General features: G+C 35.6%; 3 protein-coding genes across 4 annotated transcripts; 2 read left to right on the top strand and 1 right to left on the bottom strand.

Moving 5' to 3' along the window:
* Positions 1-436: 436 nt before the first annotated feature.
* On the top strand, positions 437-18,606 carry LOC140777283 (polycomb group protein EMF2B). 2 transcript variants are annotated; one of them, XM_073121300.1, is made up of 22 exons: positions 437-544; positions 2,833-3,070; positions 3,275-3,443; positions 3,550-3,605; positions 4,863-4,977; positions 5,074-5,233; positions 5,313-5,381; positions 6,619-6,755; positions 7,061-7,120; positions 7,195-7,313; positions 10,776-10,840; positions 11,812-11,864; positions 11,964-12,017; positions 12,102-12,161; positions 12,959-13,005; positions 13,134-13,336; positions 13,450-13,627; positions 13,776-13,824; positions 16,628-16,711; positions 17,008-17,087; positions 17,932-18,021; positions 18,204-18,606. In XM_073121300.1, the coding sequence occupies exons 2-22, from the start codon at positions 3,036-3,038 to the stop codon at positions 18,325-18,327; spliced, it is 2,007 nt and encodes a 668-aa protein (XP_072977401.1). In that variant the 5' UTR covers positions 437-544; positions 2,833-3,035; the 3' UTR covers positions 18,328-18,606. The 2 variants fall into 2 exon arrangements, with proteins under 2 accessions (XP_072977401.1, XP_072977402.1); XM_073121301.1 differs by lacking the exon at positions 437-544 and adding an exon at positions 615-832.
* Positions 18,607-19,332: 726 nt separating this feature from the next.
* On the top strand, positions 19,333-20,436 carry LOC140779077 (putative pentatricopeptide repeat-containing protein At3g15130). Its single transcript, XM_073124038.1, has one exon. It carries the CDS (start codon positions 19,333-19,335, stop codon positions 20,434-20,436), a length of 1,104 nt encoding a protein of 367 aa, XP_072980139.1.
* Positions 20,437-20,602: 166 nt separating this feature from the next.
* LOC140778087 (flavanone 3-dioxygenase F3H1-like) lies at positions 20,603-23,548 on the bottom strand. The gene is made up of 3 exons (XM_073122625.1): positions 23,146-23,548; positions 21,470-21,898; positions 20,603-21,100 (listed from the first exon to the last, which is right to left on the bottom strand). The coding sequence occupies exons 1-3, from the start codon at positions 23,509-23,511 to the stop codon at positions 20,786-20,788; spliced, it is 1,110 nt and encodes a 369-aa protein (XP_072978726.1). The 5' UTR covers positions 23,512-23,548; the 3' UTR covers positions 20,603-20,785.
* Between the last annotated feature and the right edge of the window lie 989 nt (positions 23,549-24,537).

Raw genomic sequence — 24,537 nt, 5'->3', positions numbered from 1 at the left:
GTAGAAGTAGTACCTTATTCCTACCCATTTTAATATAAAGAGATTCATATGGTTAGCACCTTTATAATGATTGTCCTTAGATTTCATCTTGGGAGATCCATAATTGGGTATTAACTTTAAACCCAGGGAGAAAATTTTATGGTATGTAAAACCAAGTTAACTTCATAAGTTATAAGGATTTTATTTTATTATTATTCTTTTTTGGTGAAAAAGAATTACGCACCAATTTTATGAAATAAAATCATAGAGATGAATCCGAGAAATTAATTAATTAATTAATTAAAATAGAACGAGCTTATCCGAACCCCTCCCATTTGTGATTTGAATAAAACAGAACGATATTTATTAGTTTATCCGAGCTTTTATCCTCGTCGGACTCCAAGGTTATCTGCGAATAAAGATGGGCCCGAGCCCGTGGGCCCAGTGGCTCAAACGGGTCGGAGTCCAGATGCGGGTTTTAACTTTTAAAGCGCTGCCATTAGTTACGGGAGTCGCTTCGTGCGCGTACGGACCCCGCCGAAGCGAACCAGGAACTAGGGCACAGGTATCTGCGTCTCTCTCTCTCTCTCTCTCTATGCCCCCCCGTAATTTTCTCCACCAAATTTTGGATAAAAATTGAGTCTTTACGCTGGTCTTGGAGGAGAGGAGCTGAATTTTTTTTGTGCTGAGGAATCATTCGCTACGTCTAGATCTCGCCCCTTTTGTATCGTATCCTTTGGATCTTCGGGGGTTTATTCGTTTTATCGGTGAGGTATCGGTTCGGTGAATTCATCGGCTCGTCTTGTACGTACGTCGATCTTGCTTTCCTGAGCTAATATGCTCTTGGTTTTAGGTAAAAATTGGATCTTGGAAGGAAATCGTTTGCTGGGTCCATGACGTTTGGTAGAATTTGGTGAAGAAATTTTGGTTTTGGAGAAATTTAGACTAAGTCGATCCTGTTTGGGAAGTAATGTCAGTCTTAATGAGATGGTACTTCTAGATCTTGTTACGAAGTTAATTTATTTTGTAGAATTTTGTTCACTCATAGGAAGAACCGTTTAGTAGGTTGACGTATTGTTAGCTTTGTGGCCACCTGCTTTAGGCCTCCCAAGGTTATTCCTTTTATCATTTTCCTTTACTGGTCTGAGATTTTTTTGTCCTTTCTTTCTTTCAATATTTTAAGCTGCATTTCCGTAACCATATGTGTTCATCTCAGACCTTAGTCGGCTTGCTAGGTCATGCTTGTGGTATAGCAGGACGGTACGTTCCCTTAATGATCGCTATAGTTGTTTTGGAGTTCTTCGATATTCGTCCTATAGATGCAGCTTTTCTATTTATTGAGACCACATACATCACTCTTATTGGAAGTCGCACTTTTCAAATTGAAAATTCTCGGAGAGAGAGAGAAAATGGAATACTTATGTTGAAAGCAGTTGTAAGAGGTGATAGGATAATATGTGTATTTGATAACACGTGTATTGTCAGAATCTTGCCTTAACAAGTTGAATGGAGTAAAACAGTTCATATGGTCAAGGTCAATCTTAAAAAGTGAAAGTTGAAACTGAAGGCCTGATTGCTGCTGCTATATAGTTGCAAAATTTTAAGGCTTTGTTTGTGTCATCTTCATACTATCTTTGCTATACTCTTTGACGACATTGAACATGTTACTACTCTTACCGAAGTAAATCATGTAAATAAGAAGATTGTGGAAAAAATTGCTAATGATACTGGCCCTTGGGCCATGAATCATCTCTTTCTTTTAGACTAAATTGATCCTGTTTGATTAGTAATGTACAATAATGGTATTGGCCCTTGGGCCATGAATCATCTCTTTCTTTTAGAGTGGACATGCTAGGCTATTTTGATGCTCATAATTATAGTTATTAGAACCGGACCAGATATTGACCCGATTAGAGGTTGGGTTACTAGGTTATTGGTTCAACCGGTGGTTTACTCGATTGGAATGCTAGTTTTCTAAAAATATTTAAATAATATATAGATAGTTATATATAATTCTAAAAATAAAAAAATATCTACAAAAGTAGTATCATTGTATGTATATCCCTTAAAATATATTTTATTTATACAGATACCCTCATGGTTTACTTTTTAAATCAATTCATCTAATATAAAAAAATAAAAATGCAACTATCAAAGAGAGAAATACTTGAAAACTAAAATAATGATATTTTTATCCTTTTACATTTAGATTATTCAAATTTTAATAGATCTGAATAGTATTTATGCAAAAATATAAGAATTTTAAAAAGTGTACCTGCAAAAACTTTGTATTTTAAGCAATATACATGAACTTTAGAGGGATACATAAGTATATAAGTTCCTTTTTGAGAGTATATGTGCAAAAAAACTATTTTATAACACAAGCATATTATAAACTAAATATTTTAAAAGTTTAGGACTAAAATACCATTAAATATAGAACAAAATAATTAAATATTAAGGATCATTGGATAATTTGTGAAATTACTTAACCCGGCTGGTTCGCCCAAGAACAGCCGAGTTGCACGGGTCATTGGTTCAACCGCTTGGTTTGTCAGTTTTTATCAAGTCGATTGCTTATTGGTCTGATAACAAAATCGAACTGGTTTAGTGGTCTGTACACCGGTACAACCACCTAGTTCAATCCGGTTATGATAATGATTCTTATAATAGAGCTTTTCCTTGTAGCTATATTTTGCAGTCCGCTAGATCTAATTAGACATCAAGTTGTCTTTATTGCATGTTAATTATCAAATATTTTATTTTCTGAAGGATTGGATATCCTTTATTCATCAATTAACAGTTATCTTTACCTTCTATATTGTGAATTTGCATATTTCTTGCATACTGCAGAGAAAGAAGGCATTTGTTAAACCCTAGTCACTCCTTACAAAATCATAAGAACTATAAATACTACGTATTCAAGTAGGCTTGGTGGATGATTCATCGGCGGCCGGGGAGTAGGTAATTGGAGATCTCAGGTGGATGATCCCTCGACGTATTCAAGTAGGCTTGGTGTCCTATGAAAATATATCTTTCAGCACTTCCAATCCAGCATGCCAGGCTTACCTTTGGCAGTTCGCGAAGACACGTATGTTTGTCACATCTTGTTCCTTTATTTTGTTGTGCAAAATTTTGTCTGGCCAAGTAGGTTGTACTATCCTGTCACCATACTTTTTTGTGGTTCATCTTTCTTCTATTTTATTTTTAGTTTTATTTTTATTTTTCACTTTCAACAATTTTTGCTGGCAATTGTTTATTTGTGGTCGTAAATGGAACCATCTTTCATGTGTAGGGATCTTGGTTGCAGCTGTAGCCATTCTAGGGCTGTCAATCAAATGTGCCGTCAGCAGTCTAGGATTCGTCTGACAGCTGAGGAGCAACTGGCAGCTGAAGAAAGCTTTTCTGCATATTGCAAACCCGTTGAACTGTACAATATTCTTCAACGTCGAGCGATCCGAAATGTAAGTTCTCTTGTTTATCATATTCTGCCTTTTCAGTTTCGATTTTATTGCAATCCGATATGGAAGATAAATTCAGGGTGTCAACAATATATTCTTTCTACTGCAGCCATCATTTCTTCAGAGATGCTTACAATACAAGATCCAGGCAAAGCGCAAAAAGAGGTATCTGTCATATGTTATAGTTACTTACCTTTTTAGGTGCTTATTTGATCTTTCACGTCATTCCTTTTTTTATTATTATTTATCTCTTGCTGTATAAATTGTTATATGTTCCCCTGAAACACAAGCAATTATCAACTTTAGGCTTTTATTTATTTATGGCTGCTTCTTGCAGCTTTTCAATCTCTGGTTCACTATAGGGTTCATGAACCATGTCTACCTTGATTCTTCATGTGGCTTTTTTTTTATTATCACTAGTTTCAGTGTGAAATTTTTCTCTTAAAAAGACTATACTTTCTTGTAACTGACGAAGTTTTTTTATACAGGCTGAACATGTGCTTCAATGACCATTTATTCTTATTTGTGTCCAAAGAATATGATACTTACATGATTTCTCGTTTACACTTGCTGAATTTATAAAAGTCCTATTTTGTTAGAGCTAATGTTTCTGTTTGTTGTGGTATGTGAGAAGCTTAATCTTTATGAAACAGAAACTTGCAAATTTTTTACCCTATACCTAAAACCCTAAACGGTTATTGATTGTGTTTGAAGCTTTTGGACTACTAGTAACTGCTCAAAATGCTAAGTAATCCACATTTTTTTTAGATATTCTCTTTTGCATGTTATTCAATCAATTTTGGGTATAATACTTAAGTGGTTGACTCAATGATGTCAATGAGAAATAGTGGTCATGAAGATTATAGTAAATAAAGAAGAAGTTTGCTTGAATTAGGCTCCAAAGAAGTGTGCAATGATGAGACTCAATGTGTATTCTACCTTTTTTATTAGCTTTCAAGTGTGTCAATCTTTTGTCAAAGATTGTTCAATTTGCTTTCTTGTGGTTCAGTTATTCTTGAATTAGAGTTTGAATATCAGATATACAAGTACTATATTTATTATTAGTTGTGATGCTTTATAAAAGTAGTTTTGAGTTTGTTTCTACTTCCTATACCTTTTTAGGTCAATGCCATTTTGTACGGCCCATCTACAATGAACATGGATAAGAAGGCCTCGAGCCTTTGTTGACCTAACTTCATGCAACTAAAGTCAGTTTGACAGCATGCTACATGATATCATTAGAAAATTTTCCTCTTCTGTGTTCGCTTCTCTGAGTTTCTGGCTTCTTTTTCCATTTACTGTTCTCAGGGTTGTTAGGAAGTTTTCTTGTTTTTCTGAATTTTTGAGGAGATAAAATGGGCTGAAATATAAGATCTTAGTTTTTGGTAGAATCTAACAAGATAAATCTTGTCCATGCTGTAGAATTCAAATAACTGTATCGCTTTCCGGGAACATCAATGCTGAACTGCAGCCTCGAAATGTGTTTCCTCTGTATGTACTGTTGGGCCAACCTGTTTCTAATGTCACCGTTGGAGAGGTAAAAGTGTCTGATATAATGCTACATATAAGTTTTTGTGCACTACGTATAGAATAACATAGCTTATTCACTCTCCTTTGTTGGTTTCACAAGCAGCATTCTTCAGTATATAGGCTTAGTCGGGCCTATTTGCTAAATTCTTTCAGTGAATTTGGGAAGAAAGATCAAACAGAAGCCAATTTTGTTATTCCTGAGATTAAGAAATTGGCAGCTGATGGCCGCATCAGCCATCTTAACATTATCCTCCTCAGCAGTGGTACTGACATGGAATATATGCTTTTACTTGACTTTACATATTAGCAATCATATTTGATTTGTCTTTGGATTTCTCAAAGGGGAAATGAAAGAAGCTTTCAATGAAAATGACCGACCAGATGACACTATCCAACTCACTTCTTCTCCAAGTAAGGCTATATCAACAATTATTGTCAATTAAGATTAATAGTGACATTTTTGTAAGAGCTATCATTGTACTTACTGTGAATGATTGTTCTTTGAATCTGAAAAGTTGGCATATATAATGTATACGTTGTATCTGAAATTACCAACCTTATTGCTCGTCCTTCGTATGCTGTGCTATCTCTTGTTTTCTCTATCGGTTGATGAATTATTACTATTAGTTTACATGCCATGAAGATGAAAGGAAATGACAAAGATGAAGTGGATAAATGAGGGCTTACAGACATTCAGTTCTCTCTTGTCAGCCCTTCCATCTGCATTGTTCTATTGCAGTGTTTTGTGTATTTTTTCTGAATTTATTCAGTTGAACTACACCAACATGTATAATGCTTTATAGAGTTATTACTTTCATCTTGTATAAGTTGCGAAGTGCACATCAATTAGTTTTCTGTTAATATCATTACCCAAAATTGAAAAATGGACACTTGCCTTCAGGTCATGGAGATTTTTCACTCACTAATCCACTTAGTTCATGCCCTTGGGTTTTCAGCTAGAATCCAAAAGATAAAAAATGAGATTTAATGGCAAAATAGCTCCATGCTGCTTGAATAGAAAATTAGAAATAATACCATTATAGTAGATTGCATGGATTTGACAGATTGAACACATCTGTGTATCCTTATCTTCTATGCTGTTGAGTTTTAACTATGAGAATCAATACCAAGTCTAATAGCAACAACACATGCATACGAATAGACTAATAGTATTCACCTTAAGTATTTACTAGTAGTAGACTTTTATTATTCTATAATAATAGTCTACTAGTCTATTATATTTATATAATAATAGGCTATAATAGACTAACAGTATTCACCTTAAGGATTTACTACAGCAATAGCTTTTTTGAGTGCACATCTTTTTAAGGTGTGATATGATGCATACTGGTTCATCTATCTACTTCTGTTGTTCTCTATCTTGCTTTTTCCTAATTCCAGTTAGTTGATTTTTTGTTTACTTAAATTGCCATTTACATCTTATGTTAACTTATATAAATTATATACAGATGCAGAGTATATCTGTGTTAATTTTGGATGATGTTAGTATATGCACTTATAATGGCTAACATTAGGTGGCCTATTTCTGCTAGTAATGCTTGAAGGAAAGTTTGCAGTCTTGATTGATGACCAAAAGTCTTGTATGTCATTCTAATATGGTCTATTGATATTTCCAACTTTCTGCTAGAACTTGAAGGAAAGTACCTCTGCGGAAAAATACCGATTGATTCACTTTGTTCTTCGCTGCAAAACTGTGTGACATTGAGTTTGGGACATAGAGCGGAGATGATTTCAACTATTAATATGCAGCCAAGCTTTTTGGAGGTATGCCATTGGAGAAGTGCCTGACTAGCAGTATGTTCCCAGTTCCTACACAATGCACCTTCTTGCTCAGATGCAAATAGCACAGTCAAAGAGAAAAAGAAAAACGCGACCATGCGTGGCAAAGATGAATTATCCATTTGTCAACACCTTAGTGTTCATTATTTTTCAAGTTTATGGCAGCCATGAGCTCACCACTACCTTGATTACTTATTGTCTATTGATCATCAGTTATACTTTTTGCAAATTTTCTCTCTTTCCAATGATCTGTAGTATTTATCTGCTAGATTTTTTTAACACAATTGCAGCCTAAATTTCTGGATCAGAACAACTGCTTAGTATTTCATCCACTTACTCTGGATTCAATGGTGAGTTGACCTTTTAACTGAATGTTTATATTATATTTATAACTGCAATGATTGTTGAATTTCCATCAATGAAGGGTTCATATCAACTGCAAGTGAGTATATGTGCTCAAGAGGCTGGTGCAAGAGACAAATCACCTTATGATTCCTTCTCATATGATGATGTTCCTACATCATCATTACCCCATATCATGCGGTAATGCTCTATTTATCTATCAGTTCTCTTATTCTCTATTATTTTCACATTTTGTCATTCTTTGTTTCTTTGATTGGTTGGTTGCAAAATTTTGTTATTGCATACCCTTTGGATTAATTTCTTCTTTGTAAATTGTATCTGTCTCAGTGTAGAGCACTTGGGTAACGCATAATTCATTGTACCCATTGGTAGTCAAAAAGAACAATGTGATTTTTCAACTTTCAACCTTTTATTTTTCCCTTTTTGTTTTTCTGCATGTTCATTATTAAGCTAAAGCAATTTGGTGAACTTAGACAAATACCTATTTATTATTGGATTCCAATTAAATTTTGTGTAATTGCTAGCTTGTTTCTTATAAAAGAGGGAAACAAGCAAAATGTGTTTTGAGCTATATAATCTATAGCACCAACAAAGCCTTATGCCTTAATGTTTGTTCTTTCTAAGTCTGAAATTGTTGACATGTATCAGATTTTTAAGACTTGTTTGCTTTAGGAATAATGTCAATTCTAGAATAGGTATTTCTTTTTTTTTCTTCCCAAGATGAGATCTTTATTCTATAAATAACTATTTTTATGTTCATTTATATTCTAAAATAAGAGTGTAATAATTATCTTTCATGTGATATAAAGTGAAGGAAAATATGAGAAAAATGTGTTTTCTTTTTTATGAAAGTATTATAAATGCTTTTTAATTTGATATAAAGTAGGTTGATGGGATAGATATCAAAGGTAAATTAGTAATCGAGTTAATATGGTATAAGATGCAATATTGATCAGTAATGCTTGTATTCTATAATAGAGTTATTATGATGCTTAACTGTTATTCTAGAATAAAAAATTATGTTTCAGAATAAGAAAAAAGTTATTCCTGAAGTGAATGTAGAGTTAGATTCTTTGGTGAAGTTTTACATCTAATGTCGCGTGCAATTCATACAACATTCTTATAATATAGTACATGCTATGCATGTGATGGATAACACATAATCTTGACCTGCACTACATAACATATAATGAGTACTCCATATTATTTTATAAAAGATAGTAAGAGTCAAATTATACAATATTGCAATCACAATGGCCTTTATTTCTGTTTATAGTTTATACATTTCAAGTTTATGCTATATTAGAGTATAATTTCTTATCTATCCACATAAAACCAGGAAAAAAGTTTTAATGTCATGATCAATAATAGTTTCTTTGAATTTCTCATAATTATGATATGCAATTATAGGAAATTAGGAATTTGTAGGAGCTATTTGTAAATTATTATTGATAACAGAATGAATGGCATCAGCTATTACAAGACTGCCTCTGTGAAACTACCTGATCTGTCCATTGAGAATATCCCCGACTAATAGTTCACTCTATTAACTCTAATGTATATGAATGAGTAAAGTAAAAGGACGAAAATAAATTTTGGGAAAACAAGATACCATCATCTCATAATTTGCCAGTGTACATCAACATGATCATCAGTGTAGCTAATCATGATGTTCGAATTACTCTCAATCTCATTTGCCAAAAATCACAATTTCTTTGTCAATAACCATCTTTATGGCACAAGCTTCTACCTTGAGTATGTTATTTGTTAGTAGTGAGAAAGCACCTGCAAAATAATTGGTTTGCGATTCTGACACACCAAACTGAGATCCTCCCATTGAAGGATTCCCATGGATGGGAGATTTAAGCAAGTAGTGGTTTTGACAGTAGCCGTCAGTGAAAGAAATGAATTTTCTAGAAAAAAATTCTTGGGTTGACATAGCTTGATAACTGGCTAGACAAGTTCATATTATTACTAACTACCAAAGATCAAAAGGTCTAATTCAAAATTCTATTGCTTCATCTGCCCACAAGAAATTGCCAACATATTTGACTATTGAATCATTCCAATATAAAGGAGTAGTAAATCAAAAAATAGATAATGGATCAGTCTGAAAATAAGTGAGTTGTTGAGACGTATAATGTTATTGGAAAGAGTGTCACTATAGTTTCTCCATAAGTAATTGAAATATTAGCTAATAAGTACAGAGATGCTTCCTGCGGTACAGTCACTTGATACAAACTCAAACAAGGCTCGTTATAGATTGGGCAGTATCTAGGACCATTGCCTAGTGAATGAAGATAATCTTCATAGGCAGCCAGTTTACCAAATATTCTATATCAATAATTTAGCTCTAGGAGCGAGTTTAAGATTTCCACAAGTCCTTCCAACTAAGGGTGTAAACGAGCCGAGCTTGATCGAGCCTGGCTCTAATCAAGCTTGGATTGAAATTAATCTTGAGCCTATCTTTGTAATCAAGTTTGAATTGAAATAACTTCAATCCGAGCCAATTTCAAATTCGAGCCAATTTTGAGCTTAAAACGAGCTTAAACGAGCTGGTCAATTAGCAATTTTAAGCCTTATCAATTTCAAAACCATTCTCGAGCCTAAGCAAGCTTGAATTAATTTAGGCTTCAATCAAGCTTGAAATAAAACCTAATTTAACTATAAAGATATAAATATTACTAAAATATAAATTATAAGCAATAAAGATAAATAGATTAGAAAACTACAAGCAACCATATAAATTATAAGTAACAAAGATAATTGTGTCAAAAAACTATAAGCAACCAAAATATAAATTACAAACAATAAAGATAATTGTGTCAGAAAATTATGGTTGAAATTCTGAATGGGTGAAAGGATTTTGATTTGATGGTTCATATTAGTTTGATATTACTCATATTATATATATATATATATTCGAGCCTTATCGAGCGACTCGATCGAGTCGGCTCTGGATCAAGCTTGGCTCGAATTTAATTTCGAGCCTAGCTTTAATGATCAAGCTCGGCTCAGCCTATTTTCGAGTCGAGCTTGATCGAGCATTATCGAGCTGAGCTCAAGCCGAGCTCGAGCCAGCTCGATTATTTTGACTGCCCTACTTCCCGCCGATGATCCAATCAATTGATACTCCAAAGTATATTTTTAAGACGAATAATTTTGTACACTTTTGATGGAGGACCTACTATGCTTATCACTGACATATGAGTTGTATGGTTGCAAATTTATTTTTTATTTTTGCAAATCTGGTTAATTAGTTCCGACTGGAAAATTAGGTTAAATTGTTAAAACTGATCCCAGTCACTCAAATTGATAAACTAAATCACCCTCATCTCTGCTGGCATCATGCATGGGTTGCTATGTCAATTGAATGGGTTCCAATAACAAATCTCAATGAAGATTTGAATGCAGGAACTGCTCTAATACTAGGATAACTCACCAATTACAAAAAAGCTTGGTCTATTAGAGACCATGGTTTTGGGTCTTTTTATATTCTAAACTCATGAAAATCTTCTTCTTCTTCTTCTTCTTCTTCTTCTTCTTCTTCTTCTCATATCTTCTCCTATAGCTACTTTTTAAGTTATCACGTTTTTTAGTTATCTCAGTAGCTGTTGTGATTATTTTGCTTCTGCTGTCCAGATTGAGAGCTGGGAATGTACTTTTCAACTATAGATACTACAACAATACACTGCAGAAGACTGAAGGTGATTTCTCATGGCCTCTCTCCCTTAGATTTTAATATATTAAAAGTCAAGCCAAAGGATGAAAATGTAGGTGCAGGAAATGTAAATAGTGAACGGGTTGGTATACGTCATATATTGTGAGTGACATGCTTTTCCTCACTAGCAGTTTATCTGACTCACCGAATTTTTTGCCTGCTGTTTATGATAAGGATTAATGTGGCGACCTAGTTAACAACATTTAAGACCCGTTTAGATGTTGTGGCTTCATGTTCAGTGATACGGGGTTAACCGCTCATTTATATGTATCATTAGTTCTTCCAGGATAGTCCTATAGCTCTGTGCTGTAACATGGTGAAGCTTTTTGTAGATTATAAAATAATTAATTAGTAAGCATATAAACATTATACAGGAAATTTAAATATCTCTGAGGCACATCAAGAGTGACTTAACTATGTGAGTCTCTTTTTGGCTAGTGCATAACCAATACATGTAGAAGTTTAAAGCTTAAATGAACAATATTCTGCTCGTTTACCCATAAATATATGGCTATTGTGCAATTTTGCATGATGTGATATTGATATACTTTTAACTTCATTTCTAGAAGTTTATATCTAATTATGTCATTCCAAATTTGTTGATATTACGTTGCCCTTTCATCTTTCAAGAGTCTACTTCTGGAAAAGGACAATGATTCTAATGATTTTTTTTTTTCATTTTAAACACTTTAGATGAATTTGCCACATTCTGACATGCATGCATAAAGTGAAGTGCGGTTTTGCAATTAGATTAAATCAGATCAGTATGAGATATGGTGCTTTATATTCTATCTATTTGATGTATGCTAGGTATTCATTTTATATATTCCTAAGGACAGTCAATAAGGGATATTTGGCAAGAGTTTCTTGTTGATGTCATTTTGATATCATTCGGTAGTAAGTACTTCCTTCCAATAAACCTTTCATTTTTTAATGCATTGGTCTTCTCCTAAGCAGTTACAGAGGACTTCTCCTGCCCTTTTTGCTTGGTGCAGTGTGCAAGCTTTAAGGTAGTTTTCAACATTACTGCTAAATTTTCTTCTTAATTTCTGTTGACAATTACTGCTAAATTTACCTCATATTTGATGTACTACTTTTATTACTCATAGGGTCTAAGATATCACTTGACGTCCTCCCATGACCTATTCAATTTTGAGTTTTGGGTTGGTAAACTTCTGGAATCTTCATTGAGATTTCTTACATTGTTACGACCCATTCAATTAAGAAGGTGCATGCTTTTGGTGCAGGTAACTGAAGAGTATCAAGCTGTCAATATATCTATGAAGACCGATATGCGGTTGTCTGAGGTTTTTCTACTATTACTTTTGACTACAATATAATTATTACTGGTCAGACTTTGGATGTTGATTGCTTTCTGAAGTAAATATTCTGCATGAGTCCGCACACTGGTCTTTGGCACACACTGTCATTTCTGTTGTGAACAAACTGTTCTTAAGTAGTGTCATCTATGTCTGAGATTTTCAAGCTGACCAAATAATTTTATATGATGAATATATCTTTCTTTAAGTAAGTCTTACACACAAGACAGAACAGTTGTGTAACTAAACCTTATGGCACAGGTCAGGAAATCTTCAATATCAGTAAAAATCTGCTTTTAGCTTTAATTATCTAAAAAGAGAAAAAGAAGTCCAGTATATCTGCAAAGTTTAGTCCTTTTGAGAGAAAAAAAATGACAATCTACGGAGATAATAAAGCAGTTAACAACACTAATTAAATGCTATCTAGAATTGACCTTTCTCCTATTCTTTGTGGTTTATTGATGAAGTAACAAGTTGGATTATCACATATGATGAAAGCACACTCCATACAATTTAAGTTTATATGTGCTATTGTATTTTTCAGTTTATAGGCATCGCAGTGATTATGAGTCTGATTGAGGTTATCGATTCTGAGATATGAATCTACTGTTCTTTGTTGATATTTTCCAAAGATCTTTCAGCTGTATTTCTATTTTATACTTGTACTAATTTGTGTTCAGTTGGTTCGTCTAGAGTTTTGTTGAGAAGTTTGGGTGAGCTATTGTCTTATAGAGCTTCGTGTGTCATTTTCTATTTTCGTTCTAAATTGTCAAGTTATTTCTCAGGTTATAATTGATGGAATTGATCCACGACTGCAAACCTTTCATTACTGGTATTATTTTATTATTCTAATTTTTTATAACTCTAGCAAGTCTTTTTGTTCATCGAGTCTTCTGGCTGCAAGTATTTGGTTTGTTTAGGCAACAGTATTTTTAACTGCAGTATAAAATGTTCTTCCAGCTCAAAATTTAAAAGGCGTAGAAGATTAAGAAACATTAATCGGGCAGCAAATCATGTACATCCACAAGTTTTGGAATCAGATTCACCTGAAGATGCCCGACCAGGGTTGGATGACGATTATTTACAAAAGGAAAATGGCACATGCTCCTCTCATGGCCCTATTTCATATACTACAGAAAGAGTACATTTGAATGGATTTAATGGTATTTTTCCAGCTCCATTTACATAATCACATTTTTATCTTTTTTAATTCAAGTTATTATTTGGTGAAACTCATTTTCTTTTTGAGAAAATAAATGTGCAAGCTTTTGTTCAGAGCATCATCAGGGTGTGGAGTGCACTGAAGATCTCTCTTCTAGCCCTGACAGCGGTGGTACTTGTGGTGCTACAGTTCAAACTTCCAAGCAATTACCTGATACAAATCTAGTACCTCCTACTGTGCTGCAATTTGCAAAGACTCGGAAGCTATCTGTTGAACGAGCTGATCCCAGAAAGTTGGTTTCTAACTTTTTCTAGTTCTTGCATGTACTTAACATATAAAGTGCTTGTGTTTTTAGTAGTACTTAAAAATCTTTTATTAGCTGCATCTGGAATGCCATAAATTTCTGATTTTTAATTTATTGATTGATTTGTATCTTACAGCCGCGCACTGCTTCAAAAGCGCCAATTCTTTCACTCTCACAGAGCTCAAGTAATGAACAACTGTACTCTTCTCAGTATCTGCACTTAATTTTCTTCTCTTTTATTGTTGTTGTTGTTGTTGTTGTTGTTGTTGATGCATGTTTTATGGTCTGCCCTAGTCCTGGTCCCTTGCATCATTCAACTTGAGAACTTCTGCGTCCTCCTTTCTTATTTTCTATATCAGTCAACGATGGTCGTGCTGACTAACACGGGGCGTGCCGGCATGTGGCACGAGGGGTGCCGCACGGCACCCCTCCTAGCAATGCTTCACGGAAGTCTCTTTGTAGTCGTCGCTGTTGTTTGCCGCTGACCTTGCAGTAGCCCATCGTGCCGGAGGTTGCCGATCGCGATGCAGATCCATAACTTAAGTTTTTACTCGGAAATTGACCCGACGACTTGATCCACTCGGGTCTTCTTCTTCCTCGAACTAGCAAAGGCTAGGGTATCCGCGTCGCGATCGGCAACCTCCGGCACAATGGGCAACGACAACGACAACGACAACGAAGCGCTACTAGTCTCCCTCATCTTTTTTTCTCCCTCTCTTGTGGCACGGGCCGTGCCATAGCATGGTCATCTATGATATTAGTGCTATTATTTGTTGCAAGTATGGATTGCAACATCTGTGATGGATTTCAGCATGCTTACTTTTCTCTATATGTTGTAATAGCTCGAACTATATAGAAGTTGACTTTTGATCACATATCTTTCACTGTTTTTTACTTTTTTTAGAAGATATTGAGGGGGGCAGATAATAGGAGACAACAAGTTAACATATTAAACAAGAACGCTAAAGTACATATTAAGATATAAACTTCCAGTAAATCACCTCTCATTATTGTGATTTGGAACTTTATTATATATTTGCTCAGTTGTATGTTAAGTCTCATCTTTGTTACCCTTTGGTAAGGATCTCTATTGTTTTGATGCACTCTATGTTGCTAAATTTTATTTGGAGAACAGAAGAACCTGAAAGAATTCAAACTAATTTAATTGCATGCAACTAGATAATTAGTTAAATACTGAATAAACTACTATACTCAAAGAAATGATCAGCTTGTATGAAACTTTAAAGAGCCTTGAATTATATATAAAAGTTAAGTTTCTTTGATATCTAATATGGATGGATTGTGGAATAGGGTAAGACAAGAGCCTATATTAGGTCCAGGGGAGGTAGGAATGTCTTTTAGCCAAGGAAAAGATAAAAGTTATGTAGGTCTAAAATTATTTTACAGATTATGTTCAAGTTTAGATTTCATGTTTTCAACCTTCAGGAGAGCTCTACCTGAGCAAAGAGAATGTTTACCTTCTTTATTTGTCCATCAAGTTGGACTCGATTACTCCAGCAGTATTCCAGTTTCACATTAAATTATCTGCGGTAGCAAAGGACAGCAGATCAATAGCAATGACTTGGAAAACCTGCTGACTGATGTTGATTTCGTCTAGCTTCAAGTTTAACTTGAAACAATCTAGAATGTGAAGTGAAGAAGTAGAGCAAAAGAGACATGAAGTAACGGTGCAAAGTGCAAACAAGGAGGAAGAGAGAAAAACCTACCAAATGAGCTAGAATGTGAAGTGAAGAAGTAGAACAAGGAGGAAGAGAGAAACATACCGAATATGCTGGAAAAAATAATACATGATTGTTGAACAACTGAGTTTGATGTTCCTTGACATTTGATTAACTTAATGATTTAATCATATAATTCAAATACATTCTAGTAGTTATGCATTTGGTTGACTAGAGTCCATATACAAGGCTTATGCAGCCTGCTTATGAAAGTGCTACAGTCATTTCACTGGGGTAGGAAGCCTTGCAGAAATTGGATGCTTGCCGGGCCTCTTCGAATATATTCAAATGCTCCCCTAGGACTGATAGATATTACTCTCAAGATTGATATTACTAACTTTATTTGTATTTGACATGCAAGAAGTTATTATTTTTTAAACTTAGTAATTTGTGTTAATTGTATCCAAAAGAAATGTCATAATTCATTTAAAATTCGATTCATATCTATTTATGATCTGATTCTTGTTTTAAAATTATCCAGTCCGCATTCGAAATTTTCTACATCCATTTAGTTAGGTTATTTTTTAAATTCTATTTTCTGTCTAATATTCATATTGGGACTAAAATATGGATTTGGATGTGAGTTAAGCATTATCCGATCCATTTTCGCCCCTAATTGAGATGACACGCATAAAAACAAATATGACTCTTTTAAGTGTCCTAATGAGTTTGTCTCCTCTTGCCGGAAAAAATTTCCCAACATTTTTTATACAACTATATCTTAAAAATCATTTGTAGAGATCATAGATGGTTAAACAATTGGGCTTAACCAAAAAGTTGGATAGCAAAGTTGCCAAATTGAAGGAAACAACAGTTGAATAACTTTATTATGTACACTTATTAATTTGCCTTTTCACAAAAATAGTTAGGTATTAACTCTTTCTAGCTTAAAAGGAGATTTGAATCCTATTTTTGGAAGGTCAGGGCTCAAGACATATAGGCAGTGGTATGTCTCAGTGGTACTATAAATTCATTGCTAATAAACTATTTTGTAATTTGTATTATTTCTTGCTCTTTCATCAAAGTGTTATGCATATGCACTCTTGCTTAAGTTTTGTTTGTTCTTTTTCCTTTTTTTCTTTATTTAAAAGGTCAATTTACTCTGCTGCTCTTGCTTTAGAAGTTAATGAAATATATCAATTTCGTTTTCAACCTTCTATTCTTCCTTCACAAAATTAGAGAAATCCCATTTTCATTACACGTACATAAATATAAGTCAGTTCAATCAATGACTTTGTTCTGTTTATAGCCGATGGCATTGGAACAAGTTTTTTCAGATCGGGATAGTGAAGATGAAGTTGATGATGACATTGCTGATTTTGAAGATAGAAGGGTAAGATATTTTTATCACCTTGTGTTGCATTCTTTTTTATTTCTTTAAATTTCCTGACACAGAAGTAAAAGAAAGGAAGTATCATAGCTCCTATTGTTTCTAAAACATTGCACCTTGTTTCTTGGTTGACTCTTTCTGTCATTCATAAGTGCCGCCTTTCCATTTGACTTGAAACATTCTCTTTATGTGAAGGCGCCAACCTTGGTTTTATGTTATCTAGTGAGCGCTTATCTCATACTCTTACATGTGATGTAGAAAAATTCTACTTATCCTAATTAATCTTTATCATGATTCAGATGCTTGATGATTTTGTGGATGTGGCAAAAGATGAGAAGCAGATTATGCATCTCTGGAATTCTTTTGTGAGGAAGCAAAGGTCCATCTCAATCTGCTTTATTTTATATCACTATTTTTTTCTTGCTTTGACAATCTACATTATTGATGATTAACTTACTCTGAGGGTTCTTTATTACTATCTTTCTTTGCTTCATTTCATATTGTTGTGTTGTGTTAATGCTCTTGAGCAGTGTCACAGAAAACACACACAGACAGCCACTTTCGAGTCTTAAGTTGAATGTTCCGCCTAATATTCCAGCTGTGTTCCGAACCACACAAAGATTAGGTTTGGGGCCCACTGAGGTTAGGGGGCATTGTCCCACTGACAGCTTTAAATCCAGAATTCAGTCTCATTGCTTTGTTTTAGACTCGTACAAGGTTATTGTTGTAAATTGTGGAATCTATCCTTAAAGCCAGCCCTATATTTTCTTATATAAAAATGCTGTAACCTTTCTGTCCGGCTTTTTTGAAAGCGCCTTTTGATTATGTTTCTCTCTCCTCCAAATGATTGGTTTCATTTATTCTCCCTCCTGGCATTTGCAGCGATTCTCAATAAGGACTCTCTTTGATATGTGGATAATTTTTAGCTAACTAAGATCTGCGACTTCTTCCGCAGGAATATTTTAGCTAGTGACTTTCTGATACTGTGGACTATCAGTCTGTTTAGACTTTAGACCACCATTTTTCTGTTTTCTCTGGATAAATCATTTTATTGATCAACCATTTTGTTGTTTTTTTCTCTAGAAAAACAATTTATTGATCAACATGGACATGTAGTTTGTCACTAAATTTACATTTATGAAAATTATGTTTGACTGAGTTGGTGATTTCTGCCATTCAATTATTAAATTTTCATGAAATAAAAGCAAATTATTATGTTGCAGGGTGCTCGCGGATGGCCACATTCCATGGGCATGTGAGGCATTTACCAGGCTTCATGGGCAAGATCTTGTGCGATCTCCTGCTCTATTATGGTAGGCTGTTCAATCTTAACAAATCTGTTCTTTATAAAGGCACACCTGTACCCTAACACATACTATGTTGGTTAGTTGAAATATCAAGCATCTTCGGTTGCAAGTGTTCTACATAAACAGTTTTGCATAATGTACTTCCTCATTTAGCTCTCACATGCTGACTTTCTTTATGACATGAGCAGGTGTTGGAGATTATTCATGATTAAACTTTGGAATCATAGTCTCTTAGATGCACGCACCATGAACAATTGCGGCTTGATTCTTGACAGATTTCAAAACGAAAGCTCAGATCCTAAGAAAAGCTGACATAGTACTATTTGGGCCAATGGAAGAAGAACTGCCCTAGCAAATGAAGCCATCTAATTTGCATTTGTTTCTTCTTTTCTTTTTCTTTTTTATCATTTTGAGGAAGGTAACATGTTCCTTCTCAAGCGAAATATAAGCAGCTGAGTTGCCTCCTTTCATAGAAGTCCTCATTGTTTGCGTTCATAATGTATTATAAATTAGGGAGGCAGCTTCTTTGAAGGATGTGCTACATTTATCTCTTATTAAGTGAATATTATAAAACATCTATTTGATCTTCAAGTGAAACGGATACTTCTTACTGCTTAGAACTGGCCAGTTGGTCAATTTTTGCTTGATGCCACTTCTCTCCTGCTGAGTAAAACTTTATATGTGGGGCATACATCCTAGTAACAAAACATATTCTTTCTAGTGATCTCCATACAAAACTAGACAGAATAGTGTCTTTTTGCATGTAGACATTTTTTTTTATATTTTAATTGTGGTGTTAAGACCAGGTAGGAAAGGAACAGTTTATTAACATTCAAGACAATTTGACACAGAGACGATGTCAGAGGATAAAAGGATGACATGGATTTCAGCCTAAATAATTATTAAATTAGAGGATCCAAGATCATCAATTTACAACATATAAGAAATAAAATTAGCAACACATTAAAATTATAGCCTTCTAAAATCTCTTATTTGCATGTATGTTTTTAAATATATAACTAACCATTAAGAAGGAAAAAGAAAAAAAAAATGGTGTATGAGTATATATACTTGGACTATGCGAGGCACTCGGAGAAATGAGAATAATTAATGAGAGCCCAGCGTCCCAAAATCCTACCAACAGAAGGGCTCAAAGCCGCCAAAATCCTCCACTCTCTTCTTCTACGAGCCGGCCTTCTCCATCATCAAACCCATAACCTCCATCTCTTCCTTTCCCGTCCACTCCATTTTAATTCCCTCCTTGCTTTGTTCTCTCGCCATGGCTTCCGTTCCCTCGCCTTACACACCTTCTCCCTCATGCATTACCTCGCCCTCCCATTGGACTCCTACGCCCTCTGCACAACCCTCACCCTTGTCTCCTCCTCCAAATCCATCCATTTGGGGAAGCAGATCCATGCGTACGCTTCTAAGTCTGGATGGATGTCGAGCATCTTCGTTGGTGGTGCTTTGATCGACTTATATGGTAAATCGGGTGACGTCTATGGCGCGCATCAATTGTTTGATGAAATTCCCCTTAAGAACACTGTGTGTGCAAATGCACTCCTCATGGGCTATATCGAAAGCCGGCATTGGGTGGAAGGATTATCACTCGTTCGGAAGATTCATGGCTTGTGTTTGGATGCTGATGGGTTCACAATGTCTGCTATATTAAGGATTTGCGCTGAATTACCTGCTGCTGCTTTTGGCATGCAAGTGCATGCCTATCTAATTCGTAAGATTGAGAGAGAGGATGCGTTCGTCTTGAGCTCACTGATTGATATGTATGGCAAATGCGGCCTTGCTGGTAAGGCAAGGCTAGTGTTTGAGTCAGCATGGAGCACAGTTAGGAAGGGAGACATCATCTTGTGGACGTCGATACTTAATGCATATGGACGGAATGGATGGCTTGATGATGTGATTAAAGCATACGAGGAGATGCTAGCTGAAGGAACTAGGCCAGATGAGATCGCAGTGTTAGCAGTCCTCTCAGCATGCTGCCACTCAGGCGAATTTGTCAAAGGTCTTTGCTACTTTGAATCGGCTATGATTGATTACAGAGTTGTTCTTGGGTCTGAGCATTATGGCTGTGTTGTTGACATGCTTTGCAGGGCAGGGGAATTGGAGAGAGCATGGAAGTTTGCCAGCGAGATGGTGTTGAAGAAAGGTAGTTGTGGGGGCAGTGGCTTGAGTGTTACCTTGTGGGGTGCTTTGCTAAGTGCTTGCAGGCTTCATGGTAATGTTGATATTGGAAAGCTTGCTGCTGAGAAGGCTATTGAATTGGATCCTGGTAATGTGGGAATCTACATTGAGTTATCCAATTTGTATGCCAGGGTTGGTATGTGGGATGAGTTAGGAAAACTAAGAGAAGTGATGAAAGAGAAGCAATTGGAGAAAGATGTGGGATCTAGCAGGTTGGAGTAAATGAACTCAATGATTCCAGCAATAATATTTATCTATTTCACATGCCAGTTGGTTGTAGTAGTATTTCTGTCAATTGGTATAAGATTATTCTTTGTATTATCTGCCAATAGGGAAGATATTTCATGCAGATAAGGCAGTGTTATTGTGTTCTTCAAACAAGACAATGTAAGATGAGAGCAGAGATTTCAACTATCCAATAGCAAGATGGATATAGCAGAAGTTACAATATGACGACGGGAAAAAGAAATGAAATGAGAGCACACATATTATGACCATCCAAACAAACTACAAAGTTTGACTAGCGATAAAATTATTTCATGGAGATAGTGACTTGCAGCAGCTACATATATTAAGCTAAAATTTCATTCAGATCTTTGCGATGTGACTCAGTGTCCTTGGCCTTCTCCAGCACTTCTGGCTGTTGTTCCAGTTTAGCCTGCTTCTTGAGGTTGGCAAGCTCCAAATCTCGGCTCATCTTCCTCCTGTACATCTCAGTGAAGGTGATGGGCTCATCCAGCACTGGCTTCTCACCCTCCCTGATTGCCAGTGGGTACACAATTGCCTCCGGTGCCGGATTCTGAAATGTTGCAATTGACAACCGGCTGCAGTTTGAGTTCACCACTGCCTGATGGTCCGCATTCTTGAATCGGCCGTTGCTCAGATACTGGTAAAAAAAAAACATAGATCAAAACATATTAACTGCAACTATCTGTGATTCGTGAGCTGCTAGTGTTTGGCTCAACAAATAAATAAGCCAAATATGAGCAATACATTTTGATTATTTCTTTATGTTTTATTAGTGTATATATCTGATGTATTAGATTTTATTGTAGTCATTAGCTTTTAATCTAATATCTGTAATGCTTTTGTTGAAATTCGATGGACTACTCCCTACTGCTGAATGAGCTTTGTAAGATATAAAACTCTTGAATGCAGTATAAATAATTCTAACTCTAGCTTGTAGCAGCAGCATTCAACTTCAGCTCATGTTCGGCTCGTTTAGCTAGAATAAAAAAGTAACCTTATTACTTACGTGGCCATGATCCCCGAGGTTAACCACGAATGCCCCCTCGATTGGCTGAACAGTGATCCACGTCTTCCCGCCGTCCTTGGTGGCCTGGAGGCCGCCGACTTGGTCTTGCAGCAGGAGTGTGATCGTCCCAGGATCTGTGTGGCGTTTCAGGCCAAGGGTGAGGTCTGGCTGAGGGCATTTAGGATAGAAGTTAACCACAACCTTCTGATCCATGTCAACACAAGCCTTGGTGAGTGCCTCAGTTTCAAGCCCCATGGCCTCAGACAACACACCCAAGAGCTTGCAAGCCAGACCCATGAGATTCTCACTGTATGACTCAACCACTCTTCTCCACCCTTCAGGCTTGTCTGGCCACCTTGAGTAATCCCTAGCCTTTATTGGGTATGAGAAGTAGGTCACAATCTCCCTCCAGTCTTGCACTGCTTCTCCCTGCACAAAGAATTTTTTTATTTTTATTTTTTTTTAAATGCAACTGACTAGTCTTTGCACTTCCATACCCCAAGCACCCAAGCTTCAATCATTTTTTATACTCCAAAGTTCATATATTCTCACTAGAATTTAGAATCAGATTACATGATAAATCTCAGTTTAATTTAAAAGAGTATTATTCAATGAAACTTTCCTATTAGTACATGAGTAATAACATTCAATTATGAAAAATCGAACCTTTTTCTTTCATTGACCAGTATCTTTACAGCAATTAATGAAACCAAAATTTAAGCTTTTTATTATTATTATTATTATTATTATTATTGATTAGAACTGTGCCTCTTTTACTAGAATAAAAAAAAGAAGCGCAACTAGATCGAGGTAAAATATGAATTTATTTTTGTCCTTCCAAACCACGTTGCACTGGCAATATATGCCACTTGTTCTAAATTAAGTACCTATAATGCACCGTCTAAGTACTTACAACATGATTGCTTTGCCGTCTGACCCTTACCTTTTCCTTTTAGTTTCCAAAATACACCCTCTTAAGTTAGCCAATATTAGGTAGTAATACACGCAAGTGCGTCAACGATAATATAAAGTAGAGAAATTTGTATATAATATTATCTTCTAATAAAATTATAGTTTACACCTAATATTTATATTATTTATAAATTAAGTTCTATAATTTAATAAATATATCCAAAAAATACTGTCCTTGTATCAGTTAGTTAAATTTAACTAAAATTTTAAATTAACTATACTAAGAATAACTTCAACTAAATCATACCGAAGACATTTAAGTTACTTTAAAAATAAAAATATTTTAATTATTTTAAAAATAAAATATTTTTACTTATAAAAATCGATGTATAAATAGTAAACATATAGGGCACGTAAATCATAATTACTTAATAAGTAGGGTTCTATATACAAAATTTTACTATAAAGTAATAAAACACAAACTACAAGGTCGGTTTTTTTAATAAATTTTCCAGTCTTTCCTACTCTGGGTACTGCCAATGTTTGTCTTTTTTTAATCAAGGAGACAAGGACCCATATGACATATCGTGTGATTCAAGGCAATTTTTTATTAAAACCCCTGTTTTTTTAACTTGTAAATAAATCATTTAACCTTTTTTTCTTTTACTTGTAAATAAATATTAGGACTAGAATGTCTTTTAAAGTAATTTTCTTTCATTCTAAAATGTAAAAGAAAAAAATTAAAATAAAATAAAATGACGGACCTGAAGGTGACTGGACACGATGAATCCGCCCTTCTTTCCTCCGGACATATCGAACCGGAGTTTCTCCTCCGGCGGCAGTGCGAAGAACTCCCTGGCGAGCCTCGTCATCTCGGCGACCAAGCCGACGTCGACCCCGTGGTCCACCACCTGGAACACCCCCCAGTCCTCGCACGCCGCCACGATCTCCTGGCAGATCTCCCCCCTCCGCCGTCCCCCGTCGATCCCCGCCAGTGATATCACCGGGATGGCGTTGCTGAACTGGTTGTACGCCACCGTCGGCCGCTCATCCTCGTCCCGCACGAAGCTCGCCCGCAGCGTCTTCTCGTCTGAGACGGTTGGTAGGAACGGTGTAGCCGCCGGCGCCATTAGACTTGTTTCTTTTGGAAGTGGTGTACTAACTACTGACGGAACAAACGGTATCATACTTATAGTGCTGGCTGACAATTTAGACCGTCAGCTGCAACTACCACTGCTAATGCGAAATATCCATCTAACTCCATCACGTGATGCACGTGCGCGATGATGCGCTAACAAATTTCTACCACTGGAAAGTAAAGCTGTAGGTCGTAACTAAAAAGGGGGACTTATTTGCAAATTTTTATTTAATCAACCTACGTAAGTACTAAGAACAGGAAACAAAACTAAGAAAGATACGAAATGGACGGCTGTGATTGCACGAGGAGTGCTCGATGTTTGTGTCGTAAAAGATAGGCGTTGGATTTGTACGGGGGGGGGGGGGGGGGGGGGGGGGGGGTGTTTGGTGTGGAGTTAGCTGTGGACGGTGGAGCGCCACGTTGGGTATTTCCTCCGTGAGGATTTCGTGGATGTTGGGTGGGTTGGAGCTTCATGAAGGGCACCAGCTTAATTGCATGCCATCTAGAAGGTTGGGTTGCTTAGAGTTGCATGGGAATTATTATTAATAAGGATATATAATGATAGAGCTAATAATGTCCGGGAGTTGTTACGTGCTCCCCTGCTCTTTTCTTCTTCTTCTTCTTCTTTTTCCTGAAAAGAAGAAGAAGAAGAAGAATAGTATGTAGTAATCATGATATAAATTTATTCCCTTAATTGGTTGGCATTTTCTGAGGTAAAGATAAATTTATCACTTATCTCCCCCCTGTACCAGCAGCAGTCAAATCTGTGTTTTATAAGTAACCAACAGTGATTAGCAGCTAAACCAGTTAATTATTTTTTTCTCTTTCTAAAATTTCTAGATTAATAAGATTAAGAAAAATAATCTTGGTACTAATCTTGGTACTAAAAAGATTTCAAAACTCTATAAGACTCTCGGTCTGCTAATTAGTCTTTTAAGAGAAGTTTGGAAATTCCCGCTAGTAGAAGGTTCACATCAATGAAATTAGCGAAGCTTCTGAGTAATCCAATTTAACAAGC

This window comes from Typha angustifolia, chromosome 15 (assembly GCF_048772165.1).
Source record: "Typha angustifolia cultivar Huaian chromosome 15, ASM4877216v1, whole genome shotgun sequence".
NCBI classification, from domain to species: Eukaryota; Viridiplantae; Streptophyta; class Magnoliopsida; order Poales; family Typhaceae; genus Typha; species Typha angustifolia.
This window is presented reverse-complemented; position numbering and strand designations above follow the sequence as displayed.

What these genes read in the sequence shown, in the direction of transcription:
- LOC140777283 (XM_073121300.1), top strand. Translation starts at nt 3,036, where the DNA reads ATGCCAGGCTTACCTTTGGCAGTTCGCGAAGACAC. An exon ending in TTGGCAGTTCGCGAAGACAC is followed by an intron (nt 3,071 to 3,274) that starts GTATGTTTGTCA and finishes TTTCATGTGTAG; the next exon opens with GGATCTTGGTTGCAGCTGTA. An exon ending in TATTCAATTTTGAGTTTTGG is followed by an intron (nt 12,018 to 12,101) that starts GTTGGTAAACTT and finishes CTTTTGGTGCAG; the next exon opens with GTAACTGAAGAGTATCAAGC.
- LOC140779077 (XM_073124038.1), top strand. Translation starts at nt 19,333, where the DNA reads ATGCATTACCTCGCCCTCCCATTGGACTCCTACGCCCTCTGCACAACC.
- LOC140778087 (XM_073122625.1), bottom strand. Translation starts at nt 23,511, where the DNA reads ATGGCGCCGGCGGCTACACCGTTCCTACCAACCGTCTCAGACGAGAAG. An exon ending in TCGTGTCCAGTCACCTTCAG is followed by an intron (nt 21,899 to 23,145) that starts GTCCGTCATTTT and finishes TTCTTTGTGCAG; the next exon opens with GGAGAAGCAGTGCAAGACTG. An exon ending in ACCTCGGGGATCATGGCCAC is followed by an intron (nt 21,101 to 21,469) that starts GTAAGTAATAAG and finishes TTTTTTTACCAG; the next exon opens with TATCTGAGCAACGGCCGATT.